The sequence below is a fragment of the Leptidea sinapis genome, chromosome 30 (assembly GCF_905404315.1).
Source record: "Leptidea sinapis chromosome 30, ilLepSina1.1, whole genome shotgun sequence".
Classification (NCBI taxonomy): domain Eukaryota; kingdom Metazoa; phylum Arthropoda; class Insecta; order Lepidoptera; family Pieridae; genus Leptidea; species Leptidea sinapis.
In genome coordinates this window covers 1,965,165-1,982,413 of record NC_066294.1, presented here as the reverse complement: position 1 = coordinate 1,982,413, position 17,249 = coordinate 1,965,165, and the positions used below count along the sequence as shown (strand labels likewise).

At 34.2% G+C, this 17,249-nt stretch overlaps 1 protein-coding gene across 4 annotated transcripts in view; it reads left to right on the top strand.

Moving 5' to 3' along the window:
* Positions 1-17,249, top strand: part of LOC126973865 (potassium voltage-gated channel protein Shaw) — a 131,147-nt gene that overhangs the window by 105,219 nt on the left and 8,679 nt on the right. For 3 of the 4 annotated variants that reach the window (XR_007731434.1, XM_050821216.1, XM_050821217.1), the window contains exons 5-8: positions 6,389-6,583; positions 8,964-9,644; positions 10,609-10,744; positions 16,140-16,265. Coding sequence is in view for 3 of the 4 variants with exons in the window: in XM_050821216.1 (XP_050677173.1) it covers positions 6,389-6,583; positions 8,964-9,644; positions 10,609-10,744; positions 16,140-16,265 (1,138 nt within the window). In the remaining variant the exon portion in view is untranslated. The remainder of the gene's footprint in view (positions 1-6,388; positions 6,584-8,963; positions 9,645-10,608; positions 10,745-16,139; positions 16,266-17,249) is intronic. The other variant, XM_050821219.1, reaches the window with a different exon arrangement.

Genomic DNA, 17,249 nt, shown 5'->3' with positions numbered 1-17,249 from the left:
CTTTTAAATGACAAGATTGACTGTCCTCAGCTTCTGAATAAAATTAATTTTCGTGTCCCTAGTAGATATCCCAGGACGCAAATTATTCCGCTAGTTCCACCGGTTCGAAGATGTATGTTTGGAGCGAACTCTCCTATTCCTAGGCTGTGCAAGATGGTAAACATATATAGCGATTACATCGATATTAATTTCACGACTTCTGTCCATACAGTTCGTAAATTATTTGTATGTTAGTTTAGTGAATAAAATGTAGTCATAATAATAGTTTTATTTCTTAGTTTTATAATATATATAATGATAATCTTAAATAATAACAATTTAAAACCAAATCATTTAACAATTATTACTTGTTAGCATATATTTTGTTTCCTCTTAAACTAATATTTACTTTGTGAAAATTATTAAATCATGTGGTAGATACCTGTAATTGTTTTTTTACATTAAGTTGATACATTATATTTAGTCTGTATTATAAATATATAACGCATCAATGTAAACAAATGTTGGTATTTCTAAATAAATAAATAAATAAAGGCATTTATTTTCTCAAAATTGATTCCTTTAGAATTATTTTTGATGTCATTTCTAATATACTAGATACTCCTATCGCTTCGGAAACAAGTGGCGCTCTGAGAGAGAAGTAGAGGCGCAAGAAACTCTCCCAGCATTCTTTTTTTACGTTCTTTTTTATAAGAAATACAATATTGTACTGTCATTGCTATTGCTATTAAATATTAATCTAGTCCCAGGCTGTCCGATCGCTCAGATATTCAGCTCTGAAGTAGTAGAATTTACGACAGCCATTTTTAATAAAACCTTTAAATTTATTTATATTATAAAAGTGCATACATATACCCTTAAAGCTAAAAAAAAGTATTTCATGAAGCCTACTAGAATTAGTTACAAGGAGTTAGTTTCTAGTGTTATATTAATAACAACAATAGTAAATAATAGACTGTAGAGATGAGGGAGACTGTTGCCTTCATAAACAATTATTATATTGCTGCGTACACTTGCAACGCTGCGGATATTGAAAGACTCGTGTGCAGTGGGGTGCAATATGATGGCAAACGAGGCGTCCGCCATACTGATTAACACTATAACACTACTTACCCACTGGTGGTCTGTAAGTCACATGTGAAGCTAGATGCTTAACGTCGATTGGTCTACTTACCTTCTTATTTAGATGTCTATACGTACGACTCAGATAATAGTGAGACTGTTATGGGCAGATGATGCTGCTTCACATTAGACCTTGGATCATCCCCTCGATCTGTGAAAAAAGATATCAAGTACAAATCAGATATAAAGCACACTAGAGGGAGCCTTCTTAATACAGGGTAGTAGGCTAGCTGGTGGCACGGCTAGTTGTATGGCTACGTACACAGCGGCACTTTTTCTGCCATCAAGTTAGTATGCAAGCATTATTGTGTTGCGCTTTTTGATCGGCGCCTAATCCAATGAAATACTAATGATTTCTATATAATCAAAACTTACATCATTTGGGCTTCCCGAGAGCTTTGCAAGTGGCCCTCCAGCTTCCTCACTGAGCGCATCATACAAATCGTTGTCGACGGTTATTGCTCGAACCCGAAGCCCGTGAACGCTGGAGTGCCCCAAGGCTGTGTGCTATCCCCCACACTGTTTCTTCTGCATATCAATGATATGTTGGGCAGCTCTGACACACACTGCTATGCAGACGACAGCACTGGTGTTGCCGTATATCCGGGCCATACATGTCTCTCTCGGGAAATCTTCGACCAGTGCCGGACGAAACTTGTGTCTTTTATCGAGTCCTCTCTTGAGAAGGTCGTGGAATGGAGTAAATTGTTCAATTTAACCCCCAGAAGACTCAAGTTTGTGCGTTTACCACAAAAAAATACCATTTGTCGTATCACCGGACTTTGACAACACTTCCCTTAAAGCCTCGCCTAGCATCGGAATACTGGGTCTCGAAATCTCGAGCGACTGCTAAATCCGTGGCCATCTGGAGGGCAAAGCCAATTGGCTTCAAAGAAGCTGGGCGTCATAAATAGAGCATGGCAATACTTCGAGCCGGCCCACATTCTTGCACTCTACAAAGTGGAGGTCCGGCCACATATGGAGTATTGCTGTTATCTCTGGTCTGGCGCACCCAGTATCAGCTTGATCCATTGGACCCAGTGCTCTATAAACAGCTGGATCACTGGGCGTTCCGTGGAAACGTCGCATCATTGTGTGCCTTCTACCGCATTAATCACGGGGAGTGTCCCGAAGAGCTGTTTCACCTGATTTATGCCGCCGAAATCCACCTTCGACACACACGGCACGTCACAAATTAGGATATCATCCCCACCATCTGTTGTGTGGCGGTCCTCTACAGTGCGGCTTTCAAGGAGCTTTCTGCCACGTACTACAAAGCCGTGGAATGCACTTCCTTGTGCGGTGTGTCCGGGACGATACGATATGGGTACCTTCAAAAAAAGCGCGTACACCTTCTTTAAAGCCCGGCAACGTTCTTGCAAGAGAATGTGAGCGGCGGTGATCACTTAACATCAGGTGGCCCGTACGATCGTTTGACCTCCCTTTCCATAAAAAATATATGGCCAGACTAAGTATAAACAAATATTTTAACAAAGATTTCGTAGATTTGCCCACATACGATTACTTACATGATGGTATAGAAACAACGACGATCGATGGACTGCAATTTCATAAAACTCACAGCTGTATTTATTGACGCGGAAACATGCGGTCCGGATATTCATATCAAATATGAAAAATTAAATATCAAGTGGGGACTGAATGCGGTGTTCGCTTCTATTGTCGATTTGCGGAAAATCGAAACGAAAACTTAATAATGAAATGTCAGGGGGTTTTGTCGTGGTAACGAACCTACTATATGATAGAATTTGTAATTACAATCGGATTGTATGAGTATATAATGTTACAGGCAATTTGTATACTCCGGCATTTTTTATATTACCTAGGCAATGTATAAAGTTGAAGTAAAAAATTCACCAGTTTGACCAATACATAAAATTAATCAAATAAATTGATATTATAATATGTTTTTTATGATAGTAAGGGCAGAGCAGGACTTTCAGCTGATGGTAATTGATACGCCCTACCCATTATAATGCAGCATTGTGCTCGTCACCTTGAGACATAAGGTGTTAAGTCTCATTTGCCCAGAAATTTCACTAACTATGACGCCCTTTAGTCCGAAACACAATTATGTTTACACATTACTGCTTCACGGCAAAAACATGCCCCGTTGTGGTACCCATAATATAGCCGAAATCCTGTGCAAAAGAGACTCCCACTTGTGGCTAGTTTGTTCCAAGCTATACGAAAGTGTTAATATTATTTAGAAAGCATAAAATACATTGTTTAATTAACCTTTTATATGAAACGCAATATTTTTTATTTAAAAATATTTGAAAATCAACTAAAGAAAGTGTTAGTTAAAGGACACAATTCACATGTAATATTTACTTCACATGGATTTTGGGTTGTTATATAAAAACCATGAAGGCTTTTATTTATTTTGCTCCCTTTCATCAATTTAAATTCAGTTCAGTTAAAAAACATTTTACAAAGGAATGAAGTTCAAACCTTACTGTTGCCTTTAAGGCCTTTTTATAATTACTGCCTGGATGCCTTAAATATTCCATTCATTGTCTAGGTATTATGGGGAATACCTGATTTGTATATATTGCCAGTAACATACTTTAACGATTTACAAAATATACTTTTTTTTATTGTCTGACTAATTATAATGTTACCTTCTTTAATTAAGAGCAAGTAGTATATGTATCCATCTATACTAGTATATGTATACTGGCACCATTTCGGCAATTGCATTTATATTCATGTGACATCTGATCCAAACCTGCGTAATTTATTTCACATAAATAAGCAGGCAAAGGAGAATATATATAAATATCCGTAGGAGATACAAAGTCACCGTCGTACCGGAAGACGCAGTGTTCGTAGGCCCCTCACAAGATGGACTGACGATCTGGTCAAGATCGCCGGAATACGTTGGATGAGGGCAGTGCAGGACCGATCGTCGTGGAGATCTTTGGGGGAGGCCTTTGTCCAGCAGTGGACGTCTTCCAGCTTAAGATGATGATTATTATTGTACCTGTCTCCCAGTCATTGAACTAGAAATTACTTTGAATCGGATCGGACCCATAAACGACAGAATCCGTAGCATCGTAATAGATCTAAAACAGTGAACCTTTGAACTAATATATTTTTTTATGTCCATCGTAGCAATTATATAATTCATAATCTCAGTGTTTACTATTTGTTGTCATAGCATTTGTTTATTCGATGAGTATTGGAATAATAATAATAAAAAACTACGTTTAAAAATTGACTTCAAAAACTGAAAAGTATCAAATAACTAAAAATTTAATTTAATACACCTTATCCTTTAATATTAATAAAATGCTAGTCGGTGCCAAGCCCTAAACAAAATACCGATCGAATTGATAACCTTTTTGAAGTCGGTTAAAAAAATATCAAAATCGGGAGCCGCTAAATATTCCGCCCATAGTGGATTTTTGTATTGTTCATAATAAATGGATTACATTCAATGTTAAAAGGCATAAATGCATTTATTTTCTCCAAATTGATTTCTGTAGAATTCTTTTTGATGTCATTTCAAATATATACTACCGCTTCGGAAACAAATGGCGCTCTAAGAGAGAAGAAGCGGCGCAAGAAAGTCTCGCAGCATTCTTTTTTTGCGCTCTTTATATTAAAAATAAACAATATTGTACTGTCATTGCTATTGGTATAAAATAATCACAATCTAGTCCCAGGCTGTCCGATCACTTAGATATACAGCTGTGGAGTAATAGGATTTACGTCAGAGCCATTTCTTAATAAAACATTTAATTTATTTATAGATAATGCTGAACAGTGGTTGGAACTTTATTATAAAAGTGTATATTTACCCTTAAAGCTATCTGTAAATTTATCTTATGAAGCTGTTAGTCTTTCACTATTCGAGATTCCCAACATAAATCGTTCCAAGTAATCTTTATATTATTCAATGCAATTAAATATGCATTGGCTTTGCAACAGACTGTACAGAAAGGAAATTTGTATTTAATTTTAATTTGTATACTACGTTGAACCTAATTAGGTTTAGGAAACAACAGACAAGTTGATCCTGTTTTTAACATTACTGGGGAGAAGATTTCAATGAACAATTTATCTTAGATACTCAGTTTTATTTTGAAATCTACATAATAATAATATTTTTTATACGTAGCTTTAATAAGTTTTAATTAGGTTTAGATTGGAAAGCTAAGCCATCGGGTTTATATAAAGTATAGCAAACTTAAAGAAGCGATAAGTCTTAATCTACATAATATGTAACAATGGAATTATAATGGGTAGATAAAAAAATGTAAAAAAGTTAATCTTATTTACATAGTTCAATTCTATGAAAATGTAATCAATCTAATCAATTCAAGAAGAACTAAAACTAAAGAAGGAACACGTAGTGTTGGTAGGCCTCCCACAAGAAGGACCGACGATCTGGTCAAGATCCCCGGTGTAGGTTGGATGAGGGCAGCGCAGGACGATCGTTATGGAGATCTTTGGGGGAGGCCTGTGTCTAGCATTGGACGTCTTCCAGCTGACGATCAATGATGATAATAATCTCTCTTTCAATAATGAATATAAGGAGTTTTCTCTCATATAAATTGTCAATAAAAATATTAGATATTATTGGTATCCAGAACAAGTAGGTACACTTTAACAAACAAAAAAATCTTATAACTATATTTAGAAGACTATGATTCCATAAAATTAAAACTATCCGGGGAAGCGTACCAAGAATACTAGCAGCATATCCGGGTTGGATAGCTAGGTTGATCTGTTGACCGAAATAGCTGCCAGTGCTTGGGGTTCCTGTAGCCTTCTTGAGTCAGGAACATTGTACATTCTCCATGCCTCTGGGCCCCACGGGCCAAATGTCTTAACATCAAACGGCACAAAGATGTATGACGCACTGAGACCGACATATTTGCGACGCTTGCTGTCTTCGGCAGTAACTATGACATGAGAAGGAGCCAGAGTGTCGACGCGTCCCACACCAGCGCCCTTTCCCGTGCCCATACCATTAGCGTCATTCCTTCAGGACGCTTGCCAGCGCGGTGGGTAACAAATAAATACTATGTGGCTCTAAAACAGCTGGTATATTAAAGGCGGCAAATGCCAGCATTAATGAAGTCATGCGCATGACTTCATTAATGATGGCGTGACTACTATAACTTATTCATATTTTTTTTATTTATATTTTTCGAGATTGATGATAAAATATTTCATATACAGCAATACTTAATTATATATTACAAAGAAATTTAATGTTTCAATCATCTTCTAGCACAGAGATACTCAAGAAACTCTGGCAGTCTTAGACAGACTAGATCTAGATACGGAGAAGCCGTCCGATGAAGAAGTGGCCCGAAAGTTTGGCTTTGAAGAAGATTACTACAACGGGACGGTCTCCTGGTGGCAGCAGCTCAAGCCGCAAATGTGGTCACTCTTTGATGAGCCGTACAGTTCTAACGCTGCAAAGGTAATTCTGTTTTATACATGATGTTAATAGGCTTTTATATTTGTATTGCAATAAGTGTCTTGCTACTTCTTCTAATTAGTTCAACCCTTTACGAACTAGGAGTAGATTCAATAAGATTTTTATTTGACATTTATAAGTGTCATTTACGTGACCTGCATGAATAAAGAGTTTTTTTATTTGATTTGATTTATTCGCGCAATGTTCTACATTCGGTTTAATATTTCTATCGAGGGAATTCATTTTAATTACACCTCCTAAGACGTTAGTGATATTTACAATATTAACCGTACTTATTGTATCTGCTAACATGCAGATCACTTAACGAAAAGGATAAAAATTATTGAAATTTTCTATAATGTTATAAGCTTAACAGAATATGTACTTACTAGAGTATTTTATGAACTCAATCTCTATCTCTCATCTGTTCTTTAGACGAGGAATACTATTATTTTATAAAACATTGTTCACTAGGATGAATGGATATGACGAATTTGGTCTTATGCCAAAAATAAAATATAAAAAAAATATTCAATTATGACTTATAGTCAGCATAGTTCATGGAATCAAAAATCGTCGGTCCGAAAGTAATAAATGCCGTAGACTATGCTTATATTATTAATTTTATAAAGATAAAAACAACATCAATGAAAGATACAACCTCAAAATGTCAATACCTTTCAACTTCGATCATAAGTTGTTGAGTCGAGAGTCTAACTAAAAATTAATTTGAAATGAAAAACTGATCATAATATAGAAGAATTAGGAGTAGGAATAATAATAATAATCTTTAGAATTTATTTCGTTTCACTGAGCATCCTCAGGAGCTCACCACTCATCAAACGCTTGGAGAAGAGCTCATTCTTGCTCCAGCGTATTATAATTTCTAGCATTTTGAATAGATAACAAAGTATTTATGTATGTGTAAGAACTGTTTAATCCAAAAAGCAGAATAGTAGCGCTTTTTCTACCGCCTTTCTTATGAAAGCGATTTTGGGGGCTCTACACAAATTGATCGGCAAATGGTGGCGCCCGAGGATTTATAATGTTTTAAAAATATTTTTAAATAAACGGGTAAACGGTAAATACAATTTACTGAAAAAAAAACTGTGTCTACATACCTGTATCTACATAAAATAAATGTATTAATAAAGTTATTATTCAAATATTGTTAAAAAAATGTTAAAGCGAATCAAACATTGCAAATACTTACAATAGCCATATTTTCGTGACTGGGCTCTGTAGTGCTCTCTAAGACTATGTGTTCTGCTGTACAAACGTATAAAATAACAATACACATTACACATTACAATGGTTGCATTCATCCTCGAAAGGATTGCCTTCTATTTAAAAAACTATCATTAAAATTATATTTTTACTATGTACCTACTAAATCAAGACTTAATCTTTCGAAATTATTTCAAATCATCGAAGAATCTGCTCACACTCTCTGACAAAAACACGAAGTTATCGCCAAAAAACAAATACACGCTCTTAATAATCTTTGTACTTTTTACTTATAAAGCAAATTCTCGTTGTGAAATTTTACATAACTTTCCTTACTTACATATAACATAGCTACCAAGCAGGTAACTGAAAATATATCAAAGCACACTGGTAGTTCTAACATAAGCACATTTAAGAAAAACAAACTGCTGCCTATAAAACGAATAACAACATGTCTACCGATTACTTGATGATATTTATAGCTAACATATTAAAGTTTAGAAAAAAAAACGATGTTTTACGAGATTACCAGAATAGACTGATAATCCATCGAACAAAGAACCGAAAACACTTGTCCTTACTTTGAAATAAAATTGTATTTTTTAAGCCGCCTCTGGTTTTCCAGACTCCATTGTCATTAAAACAAATTACTCCATTGAAATTCTCATATCTCTACATTTTTGCGTTGAAGATAATATTATAAAACAAATTTTAGACCTTGTTATCCTTTGATGGTTTTTGGTCTCTTTATAATTATTCAAATTGATGTTAATTTAATTATTGTACACCCGCTCCAGAGTTCACGTACTCTCTCTCTCTCAAACCTTTTTTAATCCAATTTAAATTATCCACTGACCTACAAAGTGTGGGCCCTAAAGATCGTAGCTTTGTATGCTTCTATTAAAGTAGTAATAATCCTATTTATTCTTATGCTGTGTATTCATTTAATTTCTTTTGTACTATTCGTGGTAGTATAGGTATTATTTATTATTTAATCTTCTTTCTTAAGTATGATGAGGTTAAGCTATTACAAGTATATCAAAAATAATACCGGACGTTTTAATGCATTTCGTTATTTAAATGAGAAGAAATTTTCGTTTTCATAATGTTAATATTACTTTAATTGATACTTACATAAAACATCCCTTTGTTGCAGATTATTGGAGTGATATCTGTGTTCTTCATTTGTGTATCGATTATATCGTTTTGCTTGAAGACACATCCGGACATGAGAGTGCCAGTGATAAGAAACTATTCTGTGACGACGGCAAACCAGACGCAAAGTTGGGCGTTGGACAAAGTGCAAACAAACGCCCATATAGCCTTCTTCTACATCGAATGTGTGTGCAACGCGTGGTTCACCCTCGAAATCCTCGTTAGATTCATATCCTCTCCCAATAAATGCGAATTCATCAAATCTTCTGTAAACATCATCGATTACATCGCCACAATGAGTTTCTACATCGACTTGATTCTCCAGAAGTACGCGTCCCACGTTGAGAACGCTGACATCTTGGAGTTCTTCTCCATAATTAGAATCATGAGGCTCTTCAAGTTAACTAGACATTCGTCTGGACTTAAGATTTTGATACAGACATTTAGAGCTTCAGCAAAGGAGCTGACACTTTTAGTATTCTTCTTAGTGCTCGGTATAGTAATATTCGCGAGTTTGGTGTACTATGCCGAGAGGATACAAACGAATCCTCACAATGACTTTAATAGCATACCTCTGGGATTGTGGTGGGCGCTTGTAACTATGACTACGGTTGGGTACGGAGACATGGCTCCGAAGACATACGTCGGAATGTTTGTCGGAGCTCTCTGCGCGTTGGCTGGAGTAAGTGACAGCAATTTTTATGGATTTATACATAAACCTATTTGAGATAATCTTAGTCACTATCCTGAAAGTATAGTTTAGATTTATAAATCTACTTTTAGATTTCTTTACATTGAATTGAAGTTGTTCAAAGTATAAAAAGTGTTTGGGATTCAATTATCTTGAGTCTTAGGGAAAGAGGAACGAATCTTAAATTAGAACTATTGTAATTCAAAAACTTTATCTTTGTAAAAACATATACCACAATATCTAAATGTCAAATATATAGTAAATTTTTGAATAAGTATTAATAATTTTATGTTTCTGCACTCCTCAACTGCTGTATGTAATAGAATAATAATTATTGTATTGATTTTCACTCACATCATTATATATACAGATGTCCTGTAGCGATAACCTGGCATCGGGAGAAAGTCCTTCTATGATGAGCCAGTAAAAAATCAGCGTTCTACACATGGTAGTACTCGAGTACCAACCATTTTACTGAAAAAATTAAAAATATGGGTAATATATGGATGTCGAGTTTTTTAGCATTGTGACTATTGGGGAAATCAAACGATACGGAAACAATTTTTAGTTAAATGTGCTTTAAATTTACCAACTAAATTCAAAACTCTAGTCGCAATACCGAAAAATTCCACTCCGGTTAGTAAATTTTGAATTTTTCGATAAAATGGTTGGTACTCGAGTACTATCACTAGTGTGTGTAAAACGCTGTTTTTTTTACTCGCTGATCATAAGAGGTCATTTCTCACAATGCCCTGTTTTCGTTACGTTCTGGGGCATCCTGTATATATGACATCTAAAATTACTAATGCCAATACAATATTATGTTCATAATTATGGCCGTAGATAGGAACACCAGGGTAATTTATAAAATCGAGTCTATATTAAGCATTTGGTGCTATTCTTAATACTAAGATTAATATTCTACGTACTATTTAATGAGATTTGTTTCTATTAGGTATTGACAATAGCCCTGCCTGTACCAGTTATAGTATCAAACTTCGCCATGTACTACTCTCACACACAAGCTCGGGCAAAACTACCGAAGAAACGCCGTAGAGTCATCAATGTAGAACCAACACGTCCACCTATTCGTGAGTATTAATAAATTGTTTCATAATATCCATCAAAAATAAAAACAAACAATCGTCATCAACATTATTATCATCATCAGGCGGTAGACGTTCACTGCTGGACAAAGGCCTCTGGAATGATGCCTACTACTCGGCTAAGTCGAGTTAGTAAGTCATTTGTGGGGCGATGTATATGCTTTTACAACAAGATCCCAGAAAATGTTCAAAACAAAAGTATTACGTTATTCAAAAGAATTGTTAAAAAACATTTGTGTGGTAAAGGTTACTATAACATAAATGAATTTCTTAATGAAACCACAGATTGGGAATGGAGCGACCGCCCTCAGGCTATTAAATAATAAATTTACATGTACAATATTACTTTGTAAACTATTTTTTCGATGAAATAGAAAAGCACGCTGAGTTTGTTGCGCCCATTCTTCTCAGGTCTGAGGCATTCATTTTGGAATGGGTGGTAGTTTTTTGACTTTCAATAAGTGATGTCACATCCTATTTTGAATAAAAATATTTGAATTTGAATTTGATCGGTCCTGCGCTACCCTCATCCAATGTATTCCGGCGATTTTGACCAGATCGTCGGTCTATCTTGTGGTGGACCTACCTACACTGCGTCTTCCGGTACGTGGTCGCCATTCGAGGACTTTACTTGAATTAATTAATTAATTTAATTCGTCCTGTACTTAACTTGAATTTTAAATCCAAAAAAGGTGCTCTGGATAGTTAGCAGCATGATTTGAGTGAGAGAAGTTTTCCTTGAAATAAAGTTAATAATTGTAAAATAAAGTGGGGTATACAATCCCAATAATTCTAGTATTATTAAAATCCAGAAGAGGAATATCCTTTTCTTGCGATAATTAAGAAGATTTTTCACAGCTTCAAGAGACTAGACTTGAATATAACGTTATCAACTATTAAGTTGACGCGTTCGCAAGGTAAATGGTCTTGACAGACAGAAGGACGGTTAGACAGCAACGTGATCCTATAAGGGACCATTTTAACCGTCTTTTCTAGCTGTAAGGAACAGTAATATCAATTTCTACGATTAAAAATGTAAAAGTAAGCCTGTGTGTATTAAGGAAAATTGAATAATGTTATATTTTGTCCATAATAAAAATACAATTTTCTTTTGGGTCTAATAGTGCCTCTTTATCTTATGAATACAATTCAGGGCACGTCTGATATAAATCATTTCCTGGGCAAGAAACATAGCAGCTGTTGTCTCAGGGGGTTTTTATTGAAAACTTTCCAAAATTATTTTATTTAGATCGTGAGTTAGAACATTACTAACCAACCTACTTACATTTATACAATATTAAGCCTGCTTTTGTTTTACAACTAAAGACTAACATTTATAATATTTTCTACTCCAATATGTACTCTAACGCCCGTTTTCAATAACCTACCTAGCCCTAGTTTAACTTACTAGAGGTAGACAAATCTATCCTTTTACGCTTACTTACACTTATATTAGGTTATTGAACCTATCGGCATAAAGCATTGGCCTATAACTGTATTGAAGATAACTATGGATAGATAAGATCTTGTCATTAAACGGTGACAGCAATATATAGGTAACTAGAGATACGTTATTGAAAACGGCCGTAAGTATATACATACGTGTATCGGACTTAAATCTAGTTAAGGTATGGTAGGTTCATTAAAATATTAGGTAGTATATAGATACTATATTACATATATAATAATATTTACATTGTTTAAGTCATAAGACTTAACATTTTTATGTCAAACTTGAGAAAATGGACATTGGTGTGATACTCGTAGATATAAATGGACTTTTTCTGAACAAATGTAGCGACGCTTTGGCCAATTAATTAGTGTTTAACTTTCTATTATATTAAACATTTGTTATTGTTCAGAAAACCATATTCTTCCAACTATTTATTTTTAAGATACTTAAGTAGTTTTTAGTCACCTTGAATGCAAATTAGGGTCTCTGTTATTTTTATGGAATAATGTGTTCTCCTATAATTGGTAGTACATACAAATGTTTAGTTATAAGGCATGTGTTAGATGTAAGTTAATATGTACAACTGTTGGAGATCCATACAAATAAATAAATAAATAAATAAACTTGATATATTTTGCCAAGATGCTGCTAGGTATATTCTATAATTTTCAATTTTCCCGCGTTGGCTGTATGGGTGTACCTTTCCGTTCCTTGAAGGAAAAATTAAGAGTTAAGTATGTATACTTATCATTTCCCGCCCATTTTAGCGGCAATAGAAAAAATATTGTATGCGACATATTGTTTATATAGGTCAAAAAACGCGAGTGGCGCGGGTGAAGTCAATAAATGACGCCACGACCTTCTTTACAGAACTGTGCATAAAATACTATAAAATGGTAGTTTCCAATTTTTATTGTATGAGTAAATATGCAAAAAATTACACCCAAACCTGAATTAATGTAATTTTTTTCTTATTTACATATTACTATTCATATTTTATCCCTGGAGTAGCAACCAAAGACGACACCAACGTCGGTTTATTATTATACATTGAATTGTAAAGTATTTTATCTTCATCCATGCTTTAAATACTCTATTAAATATACTAAAACAGTTAGCTTATTGCCAACATTAATACACCCAATGTCCTAATAACCATTTCATCATCCAAACGGATGATTTAATGTTGTACTGAATTTTATAATAACACTCCTTTGTTTTTTTTCGATCCCTTCATGCCCAATGAGTTTCAACAGACAGCCACATTCTTATTGCTTGATCCGTGGTATATGTATGAATTAAAAAAAAGATAACATTTTAGTTTACGCGCGTTCCACACTACCGGAACGTCGCGTGCCGTAAAAAAAAGTAGGTTATTGGAATTCTTGCCATTTCTCTTAGATATCTTTAATGTTTTGTTTACAAAAAATGAGCGATTTAAGTTTTGACAGCACACCGCCAGATATTTTAAACGCTGCAATAATACTTTATTTGTATAAAATCAGTAATGGATTATATTCGGTTACTACTAGGACTGGCTGTTTTAACGTTAGCAATAAGCTAACTGTTTCAGAATCTTTTAGAGGATTCATATTCTAGGTGTAGATAAAGTCTTGTATGCACCTATTGATAATTAGGTATTAAAACACTTATGTGATACTATTATTCCACCGTCGCACGACACGCCATAAGTTAGGAAATCATCCCCACCATCTGGATGTGTGGCGGTCCTCCACAGTGTGGTTTTCAAGGAGCTTTCTGCCACGTACTACAAAGGTGTGGAATGAGCTTCCTTGTGTGGTGTTTCCGGGACGATACGACATGGGTACCTTCAAAAAAAGCGCGTACATCTTCCTTAAAGGCCGGCAACGCTCCTGTGATTCCTCTGGTGTTGCAAGAGAATGTGGGTGGCGGTGATCACTTAATACCAGGTGACCCGTACGATCGTTTGTTCTCCTATTCCATAAAAAAAAATTATCATAGCGATACCCCCGACGCATTAAGGCTTAACATATGGAAAACCTATCGCAGAGCTAGGCTCTGGTTACGTTACATCATATCAATAGGACATCTTAAATTAGAGGATACTCGATATTTTTATAATAATTTGACAAGTGGACAATATATTGAAGACGACATTGACGCATTTTACACTTGAGTTATATTTATATTTTAAGAGTGATTACGAGAATTTGTCTAAAGTTCAGTCGCGATACTTTTTAAATACTTTTTAAAATACATTTAGCTTCACATAATTTATTTTAATAAAATACAATAACAGTTCAAAAAGAACTGGACAAGTGTTTTAACTATAAAGTTATAAAACTATTTTATCTGAGTTTTCAGACAAAATTCTAGGGAAAACCGTATACGTGTAGTATAATACATTATTATTTGCAAAATTTCATAGTTCTAGGTCAACGGAAAATACGCTATAAATTTTAATTTCCTTGGGAGCGTCGAAATATACGTTTTTTTTCGGCATAAACGGCTGTATCTTTGTTTACGTTAACTTAGAAGTTTGATTTTTTCACAGCTTTATGAGACGACTTATTTATATTGTTATAATTATTTCAACTCAATACCTCCACACGTTCCCGAGATATAGAGTCTTGACTGACAAACAGACAGACACAGGCAGGGCAACAAAGTGATCCTATAAAAGTCCCGTTTTTTCCCTTTGGGGTACGGAACCCTAAAAATATGAAATTAGCAAAATAATTTTAATTGTTTTGTATTTTATTTTTGTTGGTATGGACTTTTCGTATGATTTTTTATTTATTTTGTTATTTAAAAATAATTCAAAATACAGCCAACTCATTTGGCTGGATTAAGCTTTATTGTGATAAGTGTAATTTATATTTTTCTGTATGAAACAGCCACGTCTAAACGAAATTATTTGCTTTAATAGCAACAGTTCATAATACTGGATAGGATAAAGAATACTTAAGTAAATATTGTTCAACCTATTATTGATTACCAGAAAAACAAAACATAACCAAAGTGAAAATATCGACAGGAAAATGCTTATAACTCTGTTCGTACTTTTACCCACATGGCTGTTTTCTGCATAACAAGGTCCAATTAACATTGCTCTTTAATGCCAGGGGCACAAGTTTACTCGATCTCGACAAAAATATAGGCAAAACAAAAAACATAAAAAAATATTAAAAAGTAGCCTCACTTGGCACGTGTTTCTCGTAAGCAAACAGTCGTATGATGTCGTTTACGACCTGTGATTTGTTGGCACGCGGTCCAAACACACAGCGCATAACATTGTAACTTGTGAAAAGTTCCTTTGCGCGGGACTGTTTCCATGTTACGACTATCGGCGTTTCTATGAAATCAAAAAAATTAACTTTTGTTTTTTTTTCAGGAATGCCTTTTATCATTTAAAAAGATTATTTTAATGTAGTTTTCTAATTTTATTCAAAAAACCTTAACATTACGTTTAGACGTTATGCGTCGGGGGTATCGATATGATAAACCCACATTCGTGTTTTAATACCCCTTATTGCACAACAGTTGCATAAATAACTACAATTTATTATGTTAGTACGAGTATATAATTATTTATACTTCAGTAATGTTTACCGACAGGAGTACTATATTTTATAAGTAGACATCTCATATATAATTATAAATTTAATTGATCATTCCTCTCCTGTCTTTTATTAAGTTTGTACCACTGAGATAAGAATATTATTTTGTTTTTTAATACTTTTTACTTTATCTTTTTATCTTTTTGTAACTAAGATAATGTACAAGCTGGTTACAGAATACAATGATTGTTATAGACAAAAAAATTAGGCATTATTCATACGCGCTATACATATATTTCTTAACTGCGTCCAAGTTTTGAAGGCCAAGTCACCAACAGAATCTGGTGGTATTCTTATAAATTGTTTAATTTAAATTTTACTTAAGGTGCGCCCGGAGCTCCTGGCTGTCCTGCAGGACCTCTACCCCCAGGTATGGGTACTCAAGCTGTTAATAGAAGAATGAATGCAATTAAAACTAATCATCCTAAAGATATGATGGGACCTAATATGGGTAAGTTACGGCAAAATGTAGACTTTCACAGCAGAGTAATAAGTTGAGTTTACAAGAATTAAGGTCTCAATTGGCAAACTGTATATAGTTAAAAAATACACAAAATTCACTGAGATTACTTAAAAACACAAAAACAACATTCAGCATGCATATTTAATATTACATAAAGAATTTGATGGATAAAGAACTGTAACAAAAACGAGCAGTGGATGAACTTGGGTTTCATTTTATAGAATTATTAATTTCGATCATTATACTAATTATTGAATATGCTTGACTGGATTTGTAGTAAAATAACAATTATCATTAATAAAGGAGTTTGTTTAACATGAGCAAAACGATGAACCAACAAGTATTATCCGCAATAATTTAATATGCTAGGCGCATAGTTGTGCCAAGCTTTTAGCTGAACCTCATTTGCCAATCGGGTCACCAGTCAATTAAGGCTGAAATGTATTAAATATCTCATAATTGACATCTGATCGTTCAACATAGCACGATCTAGCTTACACGAATAGATGTAATACACAGCAAATCGATATCCAGTCATTTGTGGTATTGTGGCTATTCTAAATTCAAAGTTTCACTAACAAATAAAAATACATAATATTATGGTTGAATTTTTCTAGATTTCTTGTAAATTATTAATTTTTCGTACAAAATATTTGTGAATTTTGAGCGCTCAGTAAACTTTAACAAAGTTGATGGATCGTGCGTTAATTATAGTAAGAATATTATAAGATCCTCAAATATTTAATAGGGAGACTAGTCATTGATATGTGATTAATGTTGTCATTCCATTAAATCATGTTTACTGAGTGAAATACACTCTAGATTGTTGTTGTTGTAAACAACAGTTTCTATTTAAAATAATTAGATGTAGATGGAGCTGTATTTATTCTTTGAATATGAAATAAGCTCGCTGCCATCCAAACTACCATGTTAATCCTACCCACTGACCTCTACTATTTACGACTGGACTGG